This window comes from Athene cunicularia (assembly GCF_003259725.1).
Source record: "Athene cunicularia isolate RWA chromosome 5 unlocalized genomic scaffold, athCun1 chr5_part1, whole genome shotgun sequence".
NCBI classification, from domain to species: Eukaryota; Metazoa; Chordata; class Aves; order Strigiformes; family Strigidae; genus Athene; species Athene cunicularia.
Window position 1 is genome coordinate 24,405,328 of NW_020799101.1, and position 23,225 is coordinate 24,428,552.

A 23,225-nucleotide genomic window follows, 5' to 3' on the forward strand; every position below is an offset into this window, starting at 1 on the left:
CCCCCCCCCCAATCCCAGTGGCACCAGTAATGCTGAGCAGTCAGTGCCACGGCCTTCGCACAGCATCACTCCCTGTGCTGGCAGTCCTGGTGCTGCAGAGCTGCATCATTGTCCCTTCCCCCCCCTGCATAGTCCTGGCACAGTGGCTAGAATTGCTCTGAAGCCAGCAAGAAAATCAGGAGCAGGAAAAACAGCCCCAAGGCCAAAGTGGGGCCAAGCGAGGAGTCAGCATGCCCAGGCGGGCTAGCCTGGTGATAGAGGGGCTGAGCAGGGCAAGAATTTGCTCTTGTCCCCAGGGGCCTCCACGGCTGCTGCAGATGAGATGAAAACCCCAGGGATGCTGCCTGGGCAGGAGCTGGCACATTTACACTAACCACAGCAGGATTCACACTCGAGAGGTGGTGTGGCTGCTGGGGGACCATCCCCTGACTGTGGCTTGTGGGCAAGGGCAGGATGTGATGGATCAGGACCCAGAGGCCAGGGTCCTGCCAGTTGTGAGTCACTCCTCCCCTCCCCTCGCCACTTCTGTTGCCACAGGATGGAGCCACGTGAGGTCCCATGGCCAGCCCCGGGGAGAGCATGAGCACGAGAGGGATGCTGCTGGAGGGAGTGGGATGATGAGGAGCTGCTTTCACAGCCGTTAACCGCACTCGTCCCTTGACCTTCTGCTCCTTCCCCAGGGCACAAAGAGCACAGGCATAGCAGTAGCAGTGGGGTGGGAGGGTGGGGAAAAGCTGGGCTTGTGTTTTGATGCCTGCCTCAGGGCAGGGCCGCTGGTGCTGGGAGCAGCCCTGGGGAACTCACCTCCTTCACCAAAGCACACATGTCTCAGCAGTCCCAGCTTTAACTGGCAAAGCCTTGGGGGTGACAGAGGGACAGGCAGAAGCCTGCACGGCTGACACCAGGGGAGGCAGTGGGACACTGGATGGGGTGGGAAGCAAGGGTTACAACTGGCTGTCTCTCCCACTGAGGACCCGTGGGACAGCGTGGCAGTGGGCACATTCATCTGAGCTGTCTGGGCTGCTCCCCCCTCACGGAGGGGCCAGGGCCTCCCTCGTGCCCCTGAAAGCATGGCCTCTCAGAGAGACCTTCTCCCCACACCACTGCACCCCCCTCTTCCCCATAATGGGCCGGAAGAGGCAGGTGGAGATAGGGGGTGCTGAGCTGGTCCAGGCAGTGGAATGGACCAGCAGAGCCTCCCACTACAGCCCATAAAATGGGGTCTCCCCCTCACATCAGTCCTGTTGTCCCCCCCACCCTGTCAGCGAGGTGGCCTCCACTAGTGCTTGGAAGGCTCCTTCCTGCCCCACCAGCATGTCCTCCACTCTCGGCATGGCTGGTCCTCACTCCAGTGGTGGGGATGCTCACTGGTAGCGGGCCTGGCTCTCCATCACCGGGCCACTCCTATACTCGCCCTCCACTGTCTCCAGCTCTGTCTCAAAGCTCTGCAGCCCACCGTCCTCCCCATCTTCCGCTGCCTCCAGGTGGTTCCCCATGGTGCCATAGGACTGGTGTGCCGGGGAGGCCGCTGGTGTCAGGCTCAACTCAGGCTCCTGCAGGACAGTGGCCACAAAAAGCTGCCCCGGGGGGCAGTGGAGTGTCAGGGCCCAGGGGATCCAGGGGAGGTGGCTGCAGCAGGGCTGGGGAGGGGTACTCACGTTGGAGTTGGGGGTGGAGGAAACGCTGCTCCGCTCCACATCATTGAAGGCGCCCTCAGACTGGTCAGACATCTGGACAGAGGGAAGCCAGAAGGAAACAATGGTTTGGGGGGGGTCACCAGCCGAAGACAGTGGGAGCAGCCAGGCACTGCCTCAGACTCCCCACGGCAAATGCAATGCAAAGAGGTGAGGAGGGGATGCAGCAGGGCAACAAGACAGGTGGCTGTCTGCACTCACTTGGTAGCTGGAGGGTTTCCGTGGCTGCAGCTTCTTCAGGCAGAGGCCAAAGAAGGAGAAGATAATGCAGGAGAGGAGGACCACAAAGGTGAAGAGGGTGACTGGGCGGGTGGGACCTAGAGCACAGAGACACTGGGGCAGCACATGAGACTCCAAGGACCTGCTGCATACGCAGCTGAGCCCCAGGCTGGCGCCTGCTTCGGGTCTTACAAGCTCTCAGCCCCCTTTCCAAAACACTAGCTGACACCTCTCTCATCTGCCAGGTCTCCATCACACCTTCCCCCTTCCCACCCTCCATGTCATGCCTAACTCAGGGGTGACACTGGTGATTCATTCCCCCCAAGCATTAGCTGTGACCCTCAGCAGTGGTGGAGGGCAGCCCCAAGTTCCCCTTACCAAGGCGCAGAACAGAGAAGAAGAGCAGCCAGAACATGCAGAGGATGGGGGCCACCACGACCTGGCTGATGGCAGCAATGTGGAGGCGCTGGTTCAGCTTGGTGGGGATGTACACGTAGTAAATGTTGTATCGGTCAACCATGTGCTTGAGCAGCATGTAGAGCAACCCTGGCAGGAGAAGAGAGAGGAGTGGCCATTTGGAGGGAGGACAACTGAGACAGCCAGGCTGCAGGGACAGCAGGACAGGCCGAGGGGACGATGCCCAAGGGTGCCCTCCTGTACCATGTGGGAAGCTCGTGCTCCCACATTGCTGCTGGTGGCTGAGACAGGTTCTTCTTGGCATGCCCAGGGGCAGTGGGACCATAGGCATGGGATTGGACTCACCGAAGGGAACGATGATGGGGCAGGTGATGCTGTAGGTCATGATGACAGAGAAGATGCAGCAGGTCCAGGCATACTCCAGTCCAAACTGGAACTGGTAGGCTTGGCTCTGGGACACAGCCAACAGTGTCATTACTGCCTCTGCTGCTGCAAAGGCTGCACTTAACCTTTTCACCCTGGTCCACATGATTGCCTTCCCCCCCCATTAGCCCCCATGAAGCCTGAAGAAGTCCCCACAGGCCTCCCCATGGGACTGGGACAGTCTGAGTTTTCAGCAAGTGCATCCCCACTGTGCTGGGGGTCATGTAGCTCAGAGGTGACCAGAGACACGTACCCGCTTGACGTGGAGCCGCTCAGGCTCGGACTTGGCAAAGCAGAGGCGGGCAGTGTAGACAAGAAGGCCCGGGATGCGCAGCAGCTCCATGGCTGTGCCAATCAGGCTGGAGGTGACCACGTAGTTGACGAAAAAAGCTCCGTTGTCTGGGAGAAAAACGCACCTGCCCCGGGGACACAGAGGGTAAGAGGATGCTTGGGCAGGTGGTCGGGACTGCCACTGGAGGCAGGTGTTGGGTGCTCCTGCCTGCCTGGGAGGTTTGGGAGCTGCCTGCTACTCACTGGAACTTGATATCAGCCTCATCCAGAAAGTGGGTGTCGAAGAGCCAGCGGAAAAAAAGGTCCAGGCTGTAGGGGGAAGAGGAGCAGCTCAGAAAGAGGGGGAGACACAGAGCAATGTGGGGGGCACCCATCACGAGTCTGCTTTCCCCTGCCCCAGGTGGGCAAGACTCTCTGAACACTATGCTGCCAGAACAGCCCTTTCTGCCACTCGGGACCACCACAGCATGGGTGGTCACCTCTTGGACGGTCAGGATTGCTGTAGCCAGTGCTACACAGATACCTGACTTGGTCCTTTCAGGGTCTGCTGAAGGGCTGGCCCCAAGCAGGGCACCACCAGCACCCTCAGGTCAGCCATGGCAAGCCACTCCACTCCCCTCCTCCTCTGCCTGGAAGCTTTCTGTCCATGATCATCCAGGAGCAGTTTGGCATGGCTAAAGAGCATTTTCCTCCCCAGAGACAGGTCTGTTTCAGTGGCGGTGAGCTCTTAGCCCTTTGGGGCTGGCTTGTGGGAGGCAAGGGGCCTGGGTGCGATCCCAGCTGCCAGGGAGCAGGGAGGGCCGTGCAGCAGGGTGGTCTGTACCTGCTCAGCCCCAGCGAGGGCAGGATGATGACCATGAACACAAGGAAGAAGAAGCACTTGTGCATAGTGAGCTGATTTTCACTTGACCTGCAGAGAGGAGAGGCAAGAGAAGAATGCTGCACTTTTCCAAGGCAGAGTAGCTGGTGAGGGGAGAGGCTGGGCTGGGTCTTGCTCTTCACCAAGGAGCTATTCCTAGCCCCAGGAAGCCAAGTGCATTTGATCTGTGCATCTACTGGGGCCTTGCAAAGCCTCTCCCAGACTAGGACGAGTTACCATGAGAAATCTGCTGTAGTGAAAGCTCTTGTGCCCCCTAAAAATCTCTCGCCTCCTTCAGCCTTGCCCTCTCCTACCACTCCTGCTGGTGTAGACACCCAACAAGAGGCAGATGGGTGTCTACAACAGGTTCAAGACCCCCCATTTTGCCCAAGAGAGGAAGGAAGTGACAAGCTCCTGCAAGGACTCAGTAGACCAGGCACAGGGGTTGGGGCCAGTGAAAGGTCAAGACAGAGAGAGCACATTGTAGGAGCTGGGTAGAGCTTCCTCTCTAGGAGACTTTGAGGCTCCTGAACCCATGCTTCCACTTCAAAGGGCTGTGAACGCAGCCAGGATATGCTGCCAGAGTCAGGGCCACAGTCCTGCTGCTGCCGGTCCACTAACACACCATCCCTTTCACAAACTTCCTCAGACCCATCTGAAAATGTTTGCAGCAGCCTGGAAACATTCAGGGCTATGGCAAGGAAATGTCTCCTTCGGGCATGGACTTGGGGCTCTTTCCATGGAGGGCAATACCCACAGGGCTCTGCCAGGGTCTGCCACTCCATGTCTGCCTCCCTGCAGGTTGGGTCCCACAAGTCCTACTAAGGTTCCTCCCATCTACCACAGCCCTGGGGAAGTGTAGGGGCCAGCCCCATTACCTCGTCCAGTGCGACTCAAAGAATGCCGAGTAGTAGACAAGGAAGGGCAGGAAGACAGAGAAAGCCCAGAGCAGCAGCGTGGGGAAGAACTGGGTGATGATGGGGTTCTGTAGGAGGAGAGATGACAGACACCCCCTCAGGAGCCTGCCAGAGCTCAGCCATGCTGGAGAGAGTTCCCTGGATCTCCTGGCACAGGACAGTGCATCCCCTCCCTGAGCAGGAGCATTTTTTTCAGGAGGTAAGAACTTGAGGGCAGCCAAAGGCACCATTGGCATGCTCTGAGCCCCAGTCCCGCCCCCCCCAACAGCTCACAGGTCAATGAGCAGGAAGGAGATGTGCTGCTGGCAGCTCTTAACATCTGGAGCTCCTCCCACCCCTCTTCTCTTGCATGGACACCAACCTGCCCTCCCCCAAGGACACCAGCACCAAAGCTCAGGTTTGCACAGGTGCCCCAGGGCTCTGCCACTGGAAACACAACAAGAAGGGGATGGATGACAAGCAGGAGCAGGACCACTCTTTGCCTTTCATCAACACCCATCCCAGTGATGGCTTGTCCACCCTCCCCCTGTCATGGACAAGCCTGGAAATGGAGACACTTTAAGAAAGCTGGCAGGACCCCAGGGCCTACCTTGAGGCTCTCCACAGGATGTGTGACATTGAACATATCCATAGTGTTGACAATGATGGCTGGCGTGGTGAGGAAGAAGAGAAGGATGAAGAGGCAGATATTAAGGAGGATGAATCGCACCCACCAGGATGTGCCACGGACTGATAAATTCTCCCTGTGAGAGGAAAGCACTTATTGAACATGGTGTGGAGGAAAAGCCACGTGTCCTGGGCCTCCCAGCCCGGCTCCTCAAAGGTCTGCCTTCCACTACCTGCACCAACCATTCTGGCAGCCTTTCCTCTGAACTCACCCACTTCCCCTCCCCATGTTGCTGCGCTGACACCTGCAGAGCCCCAGGACCAGAGAGTGGTCACAGAGGGGGTCCATACCACCAGGAGGCTTTGGAGTCAGGTGGGAGAGATTGGAGCCTGGCAATCACCCCAAGCCTCACCTGGCTGAGTCCTGCCACCCATGAGGTGATCACCCCAGTCACCTCTGCTGACTTCTGCTATGGCCAGAGGAGGGACTGTCAGCCTCTGCCACCCTGGGAAAGTGCCCTATAGATATGGGCACAGGTTCCCTATAGGTACATGGGTTCCCTATAGGTATGGGCATGGGTTCCCCCCAGATGCTTGCCCCCAAATCCCTCCCGCCACAGGGGTTCACCAGATGATATCGCTGGGTGCAGGGGCATAGCGAACACTCCAGTGGTGTGACTTGACCACGGTGGTGACAGAGGACTGCTGGGGGTGCTTGCGGCAGCGGATGTGGCTGTAGTCCTTCAAAATCCTGCAGAAGGAGGGAGCCAGGGGTCAGGTCCAGACCAATAGCTCAGGACCTCCCCCACACTTCTTGTGAGACACTTCCCGCATCCCCAACAGAGCGGCCACCTCCGTAGATAGCAGAGGCGCAGAAGACACAAACCCATCACCCGGCTTTGGCTGGAGAAGCTGGTGAGGTACCCCAGTTCCCCAGCAGTGGTGGCCACCAGGCTGGGGGACATCCCCATGCCTGTTGCACAAGGGGCACTCACACAGCCGTCATCCGCTCATCCTGGAAGGTGACAAAGGCCATGTCAAGCCGCTTGAGCATGATGCGGTTGCGCTCAGCATTGAACTCATCTGTGAGCTTCTCCTCCAGCTCCCCGTAGTACTGCTCGGCATCCACCTGTGGGAGCAGACAGGGCTCTGCCACACTTGCCAGGCTGGAGCATGGGCAAGCTGCCATGCTCTGCTTGCCCGCAGTGGAGGCGTGCTGCCTGCAGCTCTGCCCACGTTCTCCTACCTGCTCAAAGCCACAGAAGCGGCAGCAGAAGATGCGGGCACAGGGGTGGGTTTTGATCATGATCTTGCCCTCTTTCTGCGCCTTGGTGGTGAAGTAAAGCCGCCCCTTCATTGCCTTACGCCTGCCAGAAAGCCGATAGGGGCGAGGGTTGTTCAGGGAGCATCAGACAGAGTAACAGACTATGTCCCTTGACATGGTGGGCAGGAGCAGTACACCCACCCGCAGAGGCAATGGGGACCTGCATGCACTCACCTCTCCACATCCAGCTTCATCAGCTTGCGCACGTCGAAGCAGAACTGGACGTTGGTGACGGTGCAGCTGGGATAAGCCTCGCTGTGGGCACAGGGACACGATGGCACCAGGAGCCAGGTGACAGGGACAGCCCCTGACACCTACCTGCCAGCCACCTGGCAGTGTGGCACACTGCTACTCACTGGAAATGCTTGATGATAAGGGAAGGGTCTGTGATCTCCTTGGGGATGTGAGTAACCATCAGTGTCCGGGCAACCTAGGGGAGAAGAAGGGGCAGAGTAGGTGGTTGGGTTGGGGATTATGTGGGATGTCTCACTGCCAATCAGCTGCCAGGAAGGCAGAAACGAGCCAGGGCACTGACTGACACCCTGAACGCTGGTCAGCACAGACCCCAATGCCTACTCTCAGACCTCAGGGCATAGCTGAATGCTGCTACCTCCCAGAGAGATGGACACAGTAGAGCTTCAATCGCAAGATACAAGGCAGCAAGAAGAGAGATTTGCCTTTGGGCTGCCAGGCTTTCTCCAGAAGCTGGAGAAAACCATCCATATCCTTCCTTGCTTGCTCAGTCCCAGGCTGTTTCTAAAACTCTCCCTACCTACTGGGACCGGACCATCCTTTCCACAAAGCATAAAGTTGTCCATTAGTATTGAACAAGGCAGGGCTGGAGGAGGGGTGGTTGCTCACCTTCTCATTCTCTCTGTATTCAAGGTGGACCGAGTGGTGAGCCATGCAGAGGATGGTGAGGATGAAATAGATGAGGGCAAAGATGCTGTGCAGCCACAGGAGACGGTCCCTGGAGGAAGGGAAGAGGGGATCAGCAAGCACTGCAGCAGGCATATGGCATGCAGACCAGCTTGGCTCTCAGTGTCTCACTCATAGCCACCCATGGCTCAACTGTGGCTGCTTCCACTGCCCAGTGGGACCTCCCCAAGCTGGCTGCCAGATCTCCACCCCAGGGAAGAGAGGGGCAGCTTCCAGGGTGTTGGCCGAGATACTACAGAAATGAGGCCGCCCAGTGCCCCTGAGAGCACTTCTGCCAGCAGCAGGGTGCAGAGAGCAGTGCCAATGTGCTGGCTGCCATGACTGTGCTTGTGCATGGTGCAGAGAGACACAGGGACTACGTGACCGGCGTGCTGCTCGCATGGACCTGTCCCTGTCCCTGGCATGGGGCTGTGGGGACCGCTGTGCCTGGGTGCTTCCAGCAGTGCCCACCACAGTGGCAGCACCCACAGCCCCCCTAGATGCGGGAGCCACGTACTGCGTCGGGATGTTGGCGATGGTTGTCCGGCCAAAGTGGGTGGGATTGTGTCCTGCAGGGGAAGACGAGAAGTGGAAGGTTAAGGGAACCCGGTGCAGTGTGAACGTCCATGCTCGCAGGGTTAGTGGCTCTGGTCTTTGCTCCCTCCTCTTCCCAGGTCCCCACCAAGCCCCCCACTGCCCTGAAGCTCCCTGCCTCTTGTGTCCCTCCATCCCACAGCTGATGGTGGGTTCCTGCTCACATGGGTGTTCCTGACAGAGAGGTTCTTCTGCCATCTGTCCCCGTGGCACAGTTCTTGCCCCAAGGCTGGGGAAGCTTGCACCACACTCCTGAGCCATTTCACAACTGGGGAAGTACTTACCCAGGAGGTCCCCTGAGAAGTTGACAGGCAAGATGACAGCTACAGAGAGCACGCAGACCAGCATCAGCAGGACCAGGAGGTGCCGCTGGAAGGAGAGGTAGGTGGTGGCGTCGATCCCACACTTGCTTTGAATCTCCTCATCCCTGGAGGAGAGGCAGGTGGGTGTGAGCACTGGTGGTGCCTCCCCACCACCTCCCACCCTGGGGACACTGGCTGCTCCAGCCTCACACAGGCCATACCAACTCATGGCATCCTGCCTGTGGCATGTGGGCTTTGGGCTCAGAGGGAATGAGGGACACAAGCAGCCCTCACGTTGCCATCCCATTACAGGACTGGCTCCAACCAGAAGAGGTTGAAGCCATTTTCTTTAGGACAGGATCCCAGAGCCAGGAGGAAAGGCAGAGTTGTTTCTCTGCTCCCTCTGCTCTCTCTCCAGGGGGGATGTTTGAAAGGAGTTCTCCTCCACCACTGGTCCCAGCAGCTTCAGGTGATGGGCCACCACCTGTGGTCACTGAGTCCCCAGGGGTGGACAGTGGTGGAGCATGGCTGTGATGCTGAGGACACACACTTACTTCATCTGGTAGATAGAAATGAGCCAGGAGCAGAATCCCTGGAAGAGAAAATAGTTGGGATGAGCAAGGGGTAACCACTTCCCCGGCATGGAGCCAGGGCACTGGGGACACATGCAGAGGTGGTGAGGTGCTTGGGGCTGGTGGTGCTGAGCAAATGAAGGCAGTGCCCAAGACAGCCCAGCGACGCTCAGCCCAGTGGCTTGTCTACAGCAGTGGCAAAGGCCTTGGGAGGAGTGAGAAATATGGGGCTTGTCTGTAACACAGGCTCCCGGCTTCCAGCAGCTCCCTCCTCTGCCCCTTCCCTGACAGTCCCTAACATACAATGTGCTTTTTTTGACCACCACTGAGTGCTGAGCTGGAAGTGCTGTAGAGCAATATAGGACAACGTAAGATCTTGTGTAGTAGCTCAATCCCTGTCAATGCATATGCAATGTACAGGTTTTTCTCCCCTACCCATTATTTTATGTTTTACTGACACTGGAGTTCACGCAAGTTCAAGGTCCCGCTGCAGTCCCCCCAGTCATGGCTGTACTGAATAACACTCATCCATCTGGCTTCTTCATCCCCTTCCAGAGTGTTTATGCTGACCTTGGATTGGAAGGACCCCAGGCAACACCCTGTGGGATTCCCTTACCCTGCCCCATGAGAGCTGGCTGCTTCTTCCTCCTCTCCATCCCATGACTTTAGCCATGCCAGGACCTTCCCTCCTACCCCACAGCTCAGCTTTGTCTGATCAACCACAGCAGAAGGTTTTGGAGGTGCAGGCATCCCCGTGCCCCTGGCAGCTCTGCAGGGGCCAGACACCCCCTTAGCACAGCCGGGTTGTCTCCCCTCCTATGCTCTGCTACAGGCCTCTGCTCTGGAGAACCATGTCTAGGAGGCTGTCCATGCAGACCCCAAGATCCCTGGGTTGTAATTTCTCGGGTTTTCCAGAAACCCACCTGAAAAAACAGCATTCGTCAGCTAAGTCCCAACTCTTCAGGATCTCCACGTACAGGAAAGAGGTTATACATGGCAGTCAATAGCTTAGCTATTTGTGTCAGGGTGAGTGAGAAGTCCTATGCCTGGTCCTGCGAATTTGTGATGGTAACAGGAATTTGTCGGGCTGCTTTGATTGCAACCTCATCCTCCAACCCTGCTGCTGATGCGATGCTCCAGTGCCTCCCCATGGAGAAGGGCTTCCAGGCAGCAATCTGGTCAAGCTCCTCCTCACTGATTACAGACACCAAAACTTTATTTAGCTCTCCTGTCTCATTCTTGCCTTCTCCAGCAAGCACCTTCTATCTTCAACATCTATCAGCACTACAATCCTTCTGCATATTTCCTGTTCCTGACGTGTGAAGAAAAATCCAGTATTTGCTTTCATGCTCTACAAATTTCTCCTCAAAACCAGTCTTTTTCCCTCCTTAGTGTATTTTACATCTAACCTGGCACCTTTAGATTTTCCTCATTTGGCAACAGCTGGACTTTTTTAAAAGGATGTCTTCTTACTTCTAATAATCTCCCTTAATCTGATCTTTAGCCATGCCGGCTTGCCCTCTGGTCTTTATCACTTATTTTTTGAGGAGCAATGTATATTTTCCCAGAGCATCTGGTATCAAGATTTTAAACAGTCCTCATGCCACCTGCAAGGATTTTTATTCTTTACCTTTCCTGCCTAGTTTTTTTTTTTAATATGTCATTTTTTCATAGTCACACCAGTGACTGGTTTTTGAGCTTTCACTGCCAAAAAAAGAGAAGGAAACAGTCAGCAAAATATGTCTGTCTCTGCTTGTTTCCAGCAAAGCCTGGTTTGTGCCTGGTGTGATAGAGAGAAACAAAAACTTTAAAGCACCCACAGCCCACACACCGGCAGAGGTGGAGGTATGATCCAGGGGACTCTGTCCTGCCGGGACCAGAAAGGTCCCTGCGGGTGCACAGCGATGCTCTGGCCATGCATCCAGCTAGGTCCCCACAGCCAGCAGGGACGGCCATACAGCTGGGAGATGCTTGTCCTGGCAGGAGCATCCCCTCCAAGCTGTTGTTCAAGGCAGATGTCTCAAAACAAGCCAGGACAAAGAAACCCTACAGCTTTCCCAGGAATACCCTGCTGCTAAAGAGTGTTAAGCAGGAAACCCTGTGCTAGAGGGTTTAATTTCTGCCATTTAACTTCTGACTTGGGTTTCTGGTGAACAGCAGGGCAGGCTGAGCCAGGAGGAGCCCAGCCTGGGGCTCCCACTGCCATGGCTGCTGGCACTCACCACGTCCTTGTTATCAGCGTCCAGAGGGCTGCTCTCTGATGGCGACTTCTCCTTCTCACTCTGCTCTCCGTAGAAAAGCGATGTCAAACTTTGCAGTGAAGGGAGGGATGAGGTGGGAAAGAAACAGCAAGCAGGAGAGGATGAGCACCCTCAGAGAAGCTTCTCCTAGGAGAGCAGCCTGGAAAATGCCTCCCACCTCCCTGCATCCTGCACTGGTGCTGGACCAGCAACTACTGCTGAGATCGGGGCAGGGGCTGCATCTTGCTGCCTCTGTGCTAAGTCCCCACAGCTTCTCTGTGGCCCTGGCCCATGTTGGGGTGGCTCATGGACAATTCACCTTAGCTCCAGGACAAGGGACAGCTGAACCAGATTTTTTTCTATTTCATTCATTTCAGCCCTCTCAAATGATATTACAGTAAAAAGGAACATAATCAGAGCTTGAATTTTAAGTATTGATTGCACCTTTGCTCTTCCTGGTGAAGGGAAACATTGCCTGTCCACTGTGAGACTTGGCTCCAGAGCCCAAGGTCAAGAGGAGTTGAAGAGGGGAGAAGGCAGGAGAGGGACTTTTACAGAGTTTGCTCCTACAGGCTGCCCAGCCTTGCAGAGACCCCACCTGTGTGCACCCACCTGCATAAAAAAAGATGCTTTGCTGCCTGGGGCAAGACGTGCTTTGTCAGATAGGCAGCTGCAGGGAGCACAGACCATCTGAAAATGTGGTCTGGGCTCTACTTCCATGAGGACACCGGTATTGTTTGTGGGATTCTGCACCTAGCCCAAAGGATGGGCCAGGCAACCTGCCTTGGTGACATGAGGTACAGTGTTATTGCTATATCTCTCCCTCTGCCTCCTCTGCCAGCCAGCCCTGCTCATCCAGAGAGAGCAGCAGGGGGAGAGGTAGCAGCTCAGCTACCACTCAGAAGCAGTTCTTGGGCCTCTGTCCTTCCCAGGACAGTGCCCTCCCTGGCACTGACAGCGCTGTCACTAGGTGGTACCTGCAAGAGAGAATCAAAGCTGGCCTGGGCTTGCCCTCTCCCTGCAGAAGACCGTGACTGTGCCTCCATGGGCAAGGGCAGTCACACCATTCCCAGGGGGAATAAGGGACAGGAACACCTGCTGAGCTTCTCTGTGGGCCACCCCGCAGTGCCAGCCCTCTTGGAGAGGCTGGAGCCATCACCCGCAGTGGCCTTCCATCCTCCTTACCTATCGTTGTCCATTAGCAGTGCCAGGCGCCCATAGTCCCAAGCCGCTTTCCGAAGGCAGGAGAAGACCAGGAGGAGAAGCTGGAAGAAGAGGGAAGAGGTGAAGGGTTTTGCTGTAGGGTCTTGCCCTGTGGGATCTCCTCATGTCCCTCCTTTCTGTTTTCTCACTCATGAGTCCAAGCTCGTGCAAAATTCTTGCCTCAAGCCAAACTGCTCCTGCTCCGTGATCTCACCACTGCTGCCCAAGTGTCACTTGCTGCCCAGCATGACAGGGGCAAAGCTTTTGGTCCCCTGCACTCATTCCTGCTCCCCCAGTCAGCCAGGTGCACGGGTGCAGAGACTGCACTCATGTGTGGCTGTCAGCACACCCATAACACACACACACACACACACAGTGCTCACAGCCAGACTCTGACACCACAGCCAGGGGCTGCAGTGCCCATAGACATGGCAACTCCTGTCTGCTCACCAGCCAGAGGATGAAGTTGATGGCGAGCACGGTGGGCACGCCACCGAACGGCAGCCCTTCCAGGACTGTGCTGTGGGAGCGGGCGCTGAAGCATTGCTCCTCTGTGCTGTTCACCAGGGCATCCAGGAAGCTGAGCACATCCAGCGAGGTGGGGCCAGCACCATCAGGCACTGGTTCCACCGAGTACACACTCTCCATTGGTGCCGTCGTGGGGCCTCACCCTGCAATACAGGGGCAGGGGTGTGGATGGAGAAGCCTCTGCTTGAAAAGGGGCTGTGGCTCTTCCAGGTCCTCCAGCGAGGTCTGAGGATCTCCCTGAGGGCAGGGAGGGGAGAGGACTGGCTGGTGATCTTGGAGCTTCCTCAATACCAGTCTCTCCCAGGGAGGGGGTGTGGGACACAGGGCAGGAGGTGTTGCTGAAGAAATCTCACAGCTGTCTCATAGCTGTTCCCCACCCCATGCTATGTCTCCATCATACCTGGCACAGGTTTCTCACCACCTCTGCCCCTCACTCCTGGAAGCTGGGTCGTGTCATGGCCACCCTGGTGCAGTCAGCAGGCAGGAATGGGAGAGACAAAGCATTTGCTTGAGTTTCTGAGAAGAAGAGAAATGATAGTGTTAACAACTGGGCTGCTGAGGATGTGCTTGATCTGTTCCCCACAGCCAGATATCTACTGCATATGGAACATCCCTTAAGCCCTCACTTCTCCAGCATCACAATCTGTGTGACTCAGGAGTCATGGGACTTTCCTTATGTCTTTCCACCAGATCAGAATTGCTCCTTCCAAGGTATCTTGATGTCTTCAGAAGAATCAGCTTCTCAAGACCCTGAATACCATGTTTTCCCCCACCTCCCCAGGAGCCGATACCGCAGGCTACAGTCCTCACTGGTTGGAAACGCTTAAAGGCCAGTAATGGCCAAGACCATGGCTTGTTTCCTAAACCTTTTCTACTGCCAAGCTTGAGGAAGGAGAGGATCCTCTCCAAACTTGCAGTGCCTGGGACCCCTGGGAATAAGCATCCTACAGCAGTTAGCATGGCTGTTACTCATGTGGATGCCACAGACCTGCGTGCCATGATGGTGCTGAATGGCCAATGCACTCACCAGGACAGGAGGAGAGGGAACCAGCACAGCAAACACTAAAAAACACAGGATGGGGACAAGAGGGCCAGAGTGTCTTCTCATGTGCCTCCCAAGTCTCCGTCCCTTGGAGCCCCCACCCTTTAGCCAGCTGCTCCTGGTGCCTGGAGGACCGCTATGACTGTGGTGAGACTAATCACATTGCCAGGGTAATAGGCATGCTGGGACAGTGCGGGGGGTCTTCAGGGTGTTCTCATGACGGTCCATGATGGTCCATTAATAGGTTGTTGGGGGTTTTCAAAATGGCAACCAAGTTGGGTCCCTAATGTCTCTTCCAAAAAGACCTTGAGTTAGGATGTCTAGTACTTTTTAGGTAGATAAACCCGGAGGGCTGAAGACCCTGCTTAAGGGAAGATTGAGGTTACCAGTGTGTGGGGGAACAGCTAGACAAAGAAGCATTGTCTTTGGAGGCCTTGAGCAACAAAATATAATTTTGAAGTTGGCCTGGGCCTGAGCAAGGCTTTTATTAGATGACCTCCAAGGGAGCCCTTTCAACTGCAGCTATTTACATCTCTGTTCTTAGGGACCTGTGCTCCTGACAAGCCCATCTTCTGGCCTGCCTGAATTTTATAAGGAGTTATATGAGTGCCTTACCCTGCAGGCATGCTGAGCACAGTATATTGTGTCCAGTGCAAAGGCGACATGAAACTTCAGCATGCTTATTAACATGTGCTCCTGTGAGCTTAGTATTTAGGCCACTGGGCATTCACTCCTACTCTTCCTTTTTATCTATATTCCAGACACAACTAGGTCCCTGCTGCAGCCCCTGCAGTCACCCAGCAACAGCTTATTCCTGCTGCATCCCCTGGACAGGATGGAGGAAGAAGAGCAAGAGCCATGCTCCGATTAAGTGATGGAGGAGGATGCAAACAAAGACAGCCAGCACCTCCAGGGACCTGGAGATGCAAGTGTTTATGGTGGTTTTTCTCACCAAAACCAAAGAGGATCAACTCTTCTTCAATACCAAAGGAAACTGGATTGAGAGGTCCTTGGGGAGCACAGCCAGAGCACACACAAAATGCCTTGTCTTAGAAAGGGGATCTTCCTGAGCATTACACAGATTTGCTTTTGTTGGGAAACATTTACTTCTGCTGTGTCAGTGTGACAGATGGGAGACTACAGTAGCACGTGGTTTTATGTGCACTGCTATAGCCTCAGCCTCTCTCTCTTAGACCATGCAGCTTCCTGCTTGAGGAGATTAGTCCTGTCCTAAAGCTCCTGAGGGACACAGACAACCCCATGGCTGAGCACAGAGGGTAGGATGGGGATGCTAGCAGGAGCTAACACAGGTTACACACCTGAAACAATGACTCTCTTTGACCTCTTCGTCCAGGGAAAGGAAAGACTGAGGAAGAGGGAGGTTTTCAAACACAGAGTTGATTAAAAAAAAAAAAAAAAGGCTCTGACAGCCTGACAAATGCAATAAGGTGGTCACCAGGGATTCCCAAGGGACTCTTAACCCAAGCTCTCAAGAGGGTTCAAGAACTTAGAAACTACTCTTGGTGCCTGCAGTTTCCAAATTGAACACAGAAATACAGTGGTTTAATATTTTTTTCATCTCTGAAGCATAAATTCCAGCCCTGCAAAAAATCTCCACTGGAAGCTTGGACCAAATCATCCACTGTGATCCTTGGACCAAGGCTATAAGCCCAGCAAAGCCTGAGGCTCACCCCACTCCAGGGTTAGGCTGGTATGTGGCTACCTGCAGAGGTGCCTTGAAGGGATGTCAGAAGCCACTGAACTACAGATATCAAGATCCCCAGGGCATGCAGACCCATGGCAGTCCCTCTTACTGTGCATATGGTGCAGTGTCACCTGGGGCATGGGCTGAAGCCATGTCTGCTACAAATCTGCCCATGCTGCCTACAGCATCTTCAATTCCCCTCAGAGGTCCTTATATCTATTGATCTGGCCAGTCCACGGTGTCTGGAGACATCATAGCCCAAGCTGGGACAGTTGACCATTAGTGTGGCTCCCAAAAGAACTGCCATGTCACTCGAGATATGCTGATACTGCTCCAAGGACATCCCAGTAGTCTTGGGGCTGAAGCACTATCCCTGCGGCCAGATGTGAAGTGAGGGATGGGCTGGTAAAGCCTCCCTGTAGTGCCCTCAGTCATGGCCTGATCCCCAGACAGGGTTAGGAGGCCCGTACTTTAAGGCCCAGCATGGCTCCATTGGGATAACAACCCCTGAAAAAGGAACTACAAGGGGAGACCTGTGGGAAATGAGTGAGTCACTCTAGCAAGCAGCAGCTGTTTGCCCTGGCTGCCTGCCTCCTGCTTGCCTTCAGGCGCCTGTGAAACCACCTGGGCCACTGGGACCTCTGGCCAGAGTCAGCCCTTTCCTATGGAGATGCTCTCAATCTGTTCTCCCCATGTGCATGTCTCCCTCCCTCCCTCAAGCAGCAGAGCCATCGCCATCTGGCATTTTCAGCTGCTAAATAATTCATTGCCTTTTTGTTAACAAGAAGAGTGTGCCTCTGACCGAAGGAAATGTTGGACCTTCAGCAAATAAACAAGGAGACTCAGCAACCTCCGAGTCCCTTCTTCACCACCACTACTCCACTACCCAGTGGTAATATCCTGCAGCTTGTTTCTAGGCTCCATCTTCACACTCGTAGGAGGAACATCCTGCTGGAAGATAGCAGGGTGAGGGGGATTTTCACAGGGATCGGTACGGGTTGTCTTTCCCTATCAAGTCCTTGTTGCTGCCCCCTTCCCCTAGTAGCAGATATTTTGCTCCTGGTGGCCAAAAGCAATGGGTTCCTCCTGGAGATGGTGCTAGTATCTCCTGCTACCCACAAGCCTCCCAAATGCCATCCTTCACCCACCCAGGCCAACTGGTTCCTGTCTCTTCATCCAGCATTGCTGTTTCAATGCCAGAGTGTTACTGCACAGAATAATTTCAGGAGCAGAAGACACCTGAAGCCACTGGTCCAGCTCTGTCCCTTCTCTCACAGGCACCTCCACTTCTGTTGCCCAAAGGAGCTGTCTTGTCATGCTCAGGTCTGTAACACAGCCCTTGATCACAGCTCCTCTGAAGGTGATCTCAAGCTCATTCTCATGCCTTTTCCCCTGGTCCCTTCACCCCCAGATACCCAGGGAAACCCACGTCCAAATACTCAAACCGGTACTTTTCTAGACCATTTGTTCCAGCTAATCTCACCTTTTATGGTGCTACTCTTAGAAAAGCTTATGCAAATTACATAGCTGCAGCGTTACCATTAAAATAACCGTTGGGAACAACCAGCTAAAAGTAAATCATGTAAATGTTCTTGGAACAGCACAGGCAGCAGAAACTGTGAGAGAAGATTTTTGCTCACGAGCACCAGGGACAGCTTGAACTCAGACCTGTAGGACATGTTCAACCTCCCTCCAACTAGAGGAGATACCTTACTTGGTATACAGTGAGAGATCACACAGACACTGTAGGTCAGACTGAAAGTTGCTGTTAAAACACCTGAGCTAAACACCAAACATATGAGATAATTCAGCATTTTGCAATACTCTGACTCTGTGATCGTATCTTAAAGGTCCAAACAAACCCCACAGCATTGCCAGATCAGTTCCTGTTTGCAGGTAGGCCACTGCCATTGTGCTTTTCCTGAACTTTAAGGGCCAGAGGAGGAAATACTGTTGTGAATAACAGAGCTGTGTGAGAACCTTCACTTCCAGAAAGTGTTGGGAGAGCTTCCTGTTAGCTGTGTATGAGGCAGTGCCTCCACATACCCACCACAGGTGTCCCTCAGAACAGCCACTGTCCTGGAGGAGCAACAGCAACAGACAAGTCAAGAAACACAGGAGTGGACAGGGTTGCAGCTGAGAAAATTAAACAATAACACAGAGGCAGAAATCACAATATATGGTCTACCCAATTTAGGTCTTACATAGAGGAAAGATGCTAAAATAGGGTCAGATGCTAAAATAGGGTCAGAAAACACGTAGGCAATAAAGGCAGTCCTTCTTTCACTTCTTTGCGATGGCTGTGAATGGACAGTGAATGTATGAGATTTACCACTGAAAGTGATTTGCTGGATAATTTCTATGAGGCATTCCCAGTGTGTAAGGTTTGTCTTGAATATTCAGTGCCCTGTTTGTTTTGTTGATTCACCAGCATATGCTTCTCCTCTCCGGTTGGGTGGGCACTAATCCAGAGACTCAGATTTCCAATTAAAAATAAGGCATATCTTTTATACAAATGTAATTTTTCAAAATTTATCTTTCCCTTGAAGCACCCTGCCAGCAAACTCATTTGCTAGGGGATTCACGGACAGCTGGAGTAGCAAAACACCAAAACAAAGCCTTGGGAGCACTAAGATGACTAAACTGGGCTTCTCGGCATGCCTGCGCTCACCCAGCCTCAGCATCCCGCTCCAGCATGGAGGGCATTACTCATTTCGGCTGGCAGGTGGGCAGCCTGGGCACAGGGCTGCTGCTGGAGCTGTCTGTGGCCACACAAAGCCAGCAGAAAAGCCAAGTTGAGGAGTCAGACCATGTCTCCTAGAAAGCAAGCATCCCTGCTACCCAACTGCCTCTGTGTCCTTCTTCCTTTGCAAGGAGATGTGGCCAGGCTGCAGGAGTGGAAAACGAGGACCACCGTAACAGGAAGATGCAGTTCATGCCCTGGTATGCCCAGGACTGCGCAGGGAGGCAAGCCTCTGGCATGCCACCATGCGGGACTGCAGTGACTGACCTTGTAGGACTTCAGTGAGGGAGAGGCCAGGAAACCCAAGCCACTGCCACTGACTCAGCACAGCTAATGAATGACCTTGGGCTGGGAAAAGGCTCATCAACACCCTGTGCTGAGCTCAGCGTGCACTCAGGCAGAGGCAGTTTTGCCACCAAAGGGCATGGTGACCCTTCTGTCCCTGTAGCTTGGTGAATGGGAGAACAGGTGCACCACAGGCCACATCAGTTCCTGAGAGGGATGAGCACAGAGGGGATGGGACCACAGACGCAGCCCTCCAAAACCCTACAGGGGTCCAAGGCATTCCTCCCCAGGTTTCCCTTCACCCTTCCCTCTTACAGTCATGTTCTCCAGGTCGAAAAAACAAATTGAGGATCAGGCTGGTGGTGGCCTGTGGGGCAAGTGGGAATGGGGCAGCAGCATTCCTGGGCAGGGCTCTTTGCACCACCTTCAGCATCTTCAGGGCAGGCTCACACACAGACCCATGGAGGGTGGAGCCAGATCCCGCCAGAGAGCTAAGGCGCTGGATGCAGAGAGATCGGTAACACAAACACTGACACTGCTGTGAATGCTGTGCTCACACCCTGCTAAGGCCACAGCACAGACAACCCACCAGCAGCTACCTCACATGGGACATACACCTGCCCATGCCATTAGCCTGCTGGAAACCAGACACGCCTTCCAAACAAGGAGAACCACACCACGAGTGGCAACCTGACTGGTGGGCTATGGAGGCTGGGGTCAGTAAGGTTTGGAGGCAAAGGACCACTCTGCAGCAACTGATGACTCATAACAGGTATAAAACACCTGCTAAAAGATAAGTTTTGTCATCTCCAATGGAGATATGATTACCCAGAGAGGTCGGGAAGACTTGGCAGCCAGTGTCCCTTGTCCCCATATCACCCACAAGTGACTACAGGCAGGGTGCTCATGAAGATGGTGGGTATGAGTGTGGGAGCCAGTGTGATCAATAAGAAAATGAGTATGAGTACGTAGCTGAGTAAAATAAATCTGCTTAAGGATGGCATAAATAAATATCACATTGTTCACCCATAAGCTCTCCTACCGAGGAGCATGAATGCCCACCAGGCTCAGTGCCAGCCAGGGCAGAATGGTGGCAGGGACCAGCTGGTCCATGAGCTCACCCAGGCCCTGGGGATGCAAACCCCATGGTGAACCCCTTCCCTTCGGTGGTGAGCCCACCTTCGGCATCACTGCTCCTGTTCCCAATGCTTTGTCCATGTCCCTGGCCCTCTGGGAGCTCCCACAGAAAGGGATGGCACAGAGACACAGGAACCCACTGCTAGGGACCACATAGGCAGCAGTATGAGGGAAGAGGTGTCTGTTCCTGGGACAGAAAATGTGTGTCCTCCCCACTCCAACTACTCCCAACCTGCCTCGCCAGCACTGACCATCTAAACAATGTAACCCACCAGGAAAGCAAGACTGTGGCCCCATTTCAGGGAGCCAAGCAAGCTTTTGTGCTCTCAGGAGTGACATGTTGCCACCACTTTCAGGAAACCCTGTGCAAGGTCATGCTGCCCCAGGGACTCACCAGAAACTAATACAGCATTTGAGAGCAAAACTATCCCCTGCCATGTCCCCCTGTAGTCACCCCCAGCTCCCTGCCCTCCCCTTCTTCCCCAGCACTGCCATGCAGACCCGGAGTGGCCACATTTTGGCACTGGGATAGACTAAGCTCCATGTATGAGACTTTTGAACAAGAAGGCATCCCAACCCCCAGCCGGGCTTTCTGCAGGACCACGTTTGGGGCCTTCCTCTACAGTATGGCAGCCACCTGCATGAACCACTTCTCTCAGAGGGATGCTGTGGTCCAAGCAGGGCAGCACTGATTTGCTGCAGTGTGCCTTGGTGCAAGAATAAAGTCAAACCTCAGGCAATCAAGACCAAGCAGGGCTTACGGTGAGATCTACAGCCGGAGAGGTTTGTCTGGGCCGTCACGTGGGAGAGGCAGTGCACAGAGCAGCTCTCCTCCATGCACATGCGAGCCAGTGGCTGCTGGAGCCAGCACACAGCAATAGGAAGGAAGAACCAGAGTGGAGTTTATTTGTTCCACCCCCAGTCCTTTTTGACACATTTGACTAAGCAGGCCATCTCTAACCCATGGTTGGTTTATATTTCAATATCCTGCTGTGCACACAGCACTGTTAGCCCCTCACACTGCACTTTGTGTGTGCAAAGCATCGAGCAAACATAAGCTCATTGGGCTGCAAGCTCCCAAGTGCAGAGGCTCGTCACTCATTCTGCGTTGTGTGCCCTTGTCCTCTTATAACACTTAAATCAACGGTCTTCAGCACAAAGGATTACACAGGCCAGGCCCAGCCCAAGCACAGGGCAGGGAGCTGCTGGTGGGCCTTGGCTGAGAGCAGAGAGCCAGGAAAGAGAGCTTATAATAAGGATGGGGACAGACTCTTTAATAGAGCCTGTAGGACAGGAGAATGGGTAATAGTTTTAAACTAGAAGAGGGTAGATTCGAATAAATATAAGAATATTTTACGATGAGGGTGGTAAAACACTGGATCAGGTTGCCCAGAAAGATGGTAGATGCCCCATCCCTGGAAACATTCAAGATCAGGCTGGACAGGATGCTGAGCAACATAATCTAGTTGATGTCCCTGCTCACTATAGGGGGGGTTGACTAGATGACCATTAAAGGTCTCTTCCAACCCACACTTTTCCGTGATTCTATGAAAAGCCAGGACTGACTGTGCAGAATGGAGACCCAGGTTGCTTAGAAGTGGGAAAGAGACAGGGAGTCATCCTGGGGCTCTCCGTTAAAATACACGTGTGCATATGCATGTGCACTCAGGAAAAGAGTATTTCAGGAAAACAGTAAAGACACCTCCTGGTACCATGAGGTCCCTGCTTCAAGCTGGGATGCTGAATGCTGTTTGCAGTCCCCAGAGCAATCCCTGAACTTGCAATTAATTAACAATGATACGTGCAGATGTGGACAACTTCCAGTCCCTACTGCCTGTGTGACTGAGGGCCACCACAGCAGCCAGCCCTAGGGAAGGGCTTGAGCTTCACCATAAAGGGTAGCCCCAGGTTGCTTATCGCCTGCAGCTCCAATACCATGGCATGCTGTGCCCACTCACAGCCAGCCTGGCAGCCCCAGCTCCCATTTGGCATTGAAGGCCAAGGCAGGCACCCCTCAGCAAGGCTGCGTCAGTAGTGGGATGTCAGGCATTTACAGGCAGATTGCTTCTTCCTCCATCCAGGTAATCATGCTCAACCAGAGGGGGATTTTAAGGCCTCTGTGAAGGAAAATGCCACCTCTGCTGCGATAAACACACCCTCATGGAAACATATATGGAAACCAGGAGCAGCTGCACTGTGGTCGGGAGCCAGCCTGAAGCTGTCACTGCAGGTTGTGGACACCTTTCACAGTGCCGCAAGGTGCCAGGAGCACTGTGGTCCCTGGACATGGGGGAAAAGGCAGGATGGAGACAGGGGGAAAAGGAAGCTCTTTCCTCCCGAATCCCTTCTGCTGTTTGGGGACCAGGGAGCTGTGGGAGGTAGAGAGGAGAGTGGGAGGTTTATCTGCTGCCTTTTATAAAGCCAACTGCTGCAGAGAAACTGCCAGCCATGGGAGCAGCCAGCACAGCTACAGTCATCACCAGTAAGTGGAGGGAACCTCACCCCAGGGCAGAGGGAAGGAGAGGACTGGCAAGGAGAGGCTGTGCACAAGGGGGATGCAGACCAAGAAGCCAAATACCGCCTTGCTTGGACTACGCAACTCCAGTGACTTTGCACCCTGGTGTCTTGCCTGGCTGGGATGGCATGGTGTGCTTGGGGATGGCAGGGACCTCACTGCTGAGCTGGTGGACAAAGTTTGAAGGGGCACATTTCAAATCCCCTGCACAGTTGCTCTCAGGTGCTGAGCTCCAGCCAGCCCCCCTCATGGCTGATGCCCGCAAGCCTGCTGTGTGATGGGGGCAAGCACGGCTGCATGGCAGGCTAGCAGGGGTCTGGCACCCATGCTGCTGGGCCATGCTCTGCTCCACTTCAGCCCACTGCTGCCTGATAGGGATCTGGGGACATCCTGCCCCCAAGCACCCTCAATCCCACAGTCTCCCAGGGGCCAGTATAAGGTGGGCAGTGTCATGCTTGTCCCATCGATCCCCTTCTCAGGCCACCCACGCATTTCCCTCCACACTGCTCTGGGGAAGGCCTTGGTGCCCGGCTGCTCCCAGCCTCCCTCCCTTCATTCCTCCCCAGCTTCAAGCAGCCACAACAGTCTCTGCAGATGATCCTGCTGTAGGAACAAAGAAACACTCCTGCCTTGCCCAGGTCCCCTCTCTACAAGCACAAAAAATTATTCCTGAGAGCAGTGGGTTACAGCA

The 23,225-nt window shown here is 54.4% G+C and overlaps 1 protein-coding gene across 3 annotated transcripts; it reads right to left on the bottom strand.

Moving 5' to 3' along the window:
- Window positions 1–11: 11 nt before the first annotated feature.
- TMEM63C (transmembrane protein 63C) lies at window positions 12–17,913 on the bottom strand. Of its 3 annotated transcripts, none has more exons than XM_026849470.1 (24): window positions 17,835–17,913; window positions 13,508–13,623; window positions 13,030–13,250; window positions 12,562–12,641; window positions 11,359–11,446; window positions 9,119–9,156; window positions 8,547–8,689; window positions 8,186–8,237; window positions 7,612–7,720; window positions 7,107–7,180; window positions 6,925–7,005; window positions 6,673–6,793; window positions 6,422–6,555; window positions 6,055–6,177; window positions 5,410–5,563; window positions 4,782–4,888; window positions 3,868–3,954; window positions 3,288–3,353; window positions 3,007–3,169; window positions 2,676–2,781; window positions 2,292–2,459; window positions 1,896–2,011; window positions 1,659–1,730; window positions 12–1,577 (listed from the first exon to the last, which is right to left on the bottom strand). In XM_026849470.1, the coding sequence occupies exons 3-24, from the start codon at window positions 13,225–13,227 to the stop codon at window positions 1,365–1,367; spliced, it is 2,493 nt and encodes an 830-aa protein (XP_026705271.1). In that variant the 5' UTR covers window positions 13,228–13,250; window positions 13,508–13,623; window positions 17,835–17,913; the 3' UTR covers window positions 12–1,364. The 3 variants fall into 3 exon arrangements, with proteins under 3 accessions (XP_026705271.1, XP_026705272.1, XP_026705273.1); XM_026849471.1 differs by having other exon boundaries at window positions 13,030–13,344; XM_026849472.1 differs by lacking the exons at window positions 12,562–12,641; window positions 13,030–13,250; window positions 13,508–13,623; window positions 17,835–17,913 and having other exon boundaries at window positions 8,547–8,631; window positions 11,359–11,420.
- Between the last annotated feature and the right edge of the window lie 5,312 nt (window positions 17,914–23,225).

Excerpts from the sequence above, each read along its gene's own strand:
- TMEM63C (XM_026849470.1), bottom strand. The coding sequence starts at position 13,227 with ATGGAGAGTGTGTACTCGGTGGAACCAGTGCCTGATGGTGCTGGCCCC. Across the intron at positions 6,556-6,672 it reads GCTTCTGTGGCTTTGAGCAG|GTGGATGCCGAGCAGTACTA; the intron begins GTAGGAGAACGT and ends CTGCTCCCACAG. Across the intron at positions 4,889-5,409 it reads ATCCTGTGGAGAGCCTCAAG|AACCCCATCATCACCCAGTT; the intron begins GTAGGCCCTGGG and ends CTCCTCCTACAG.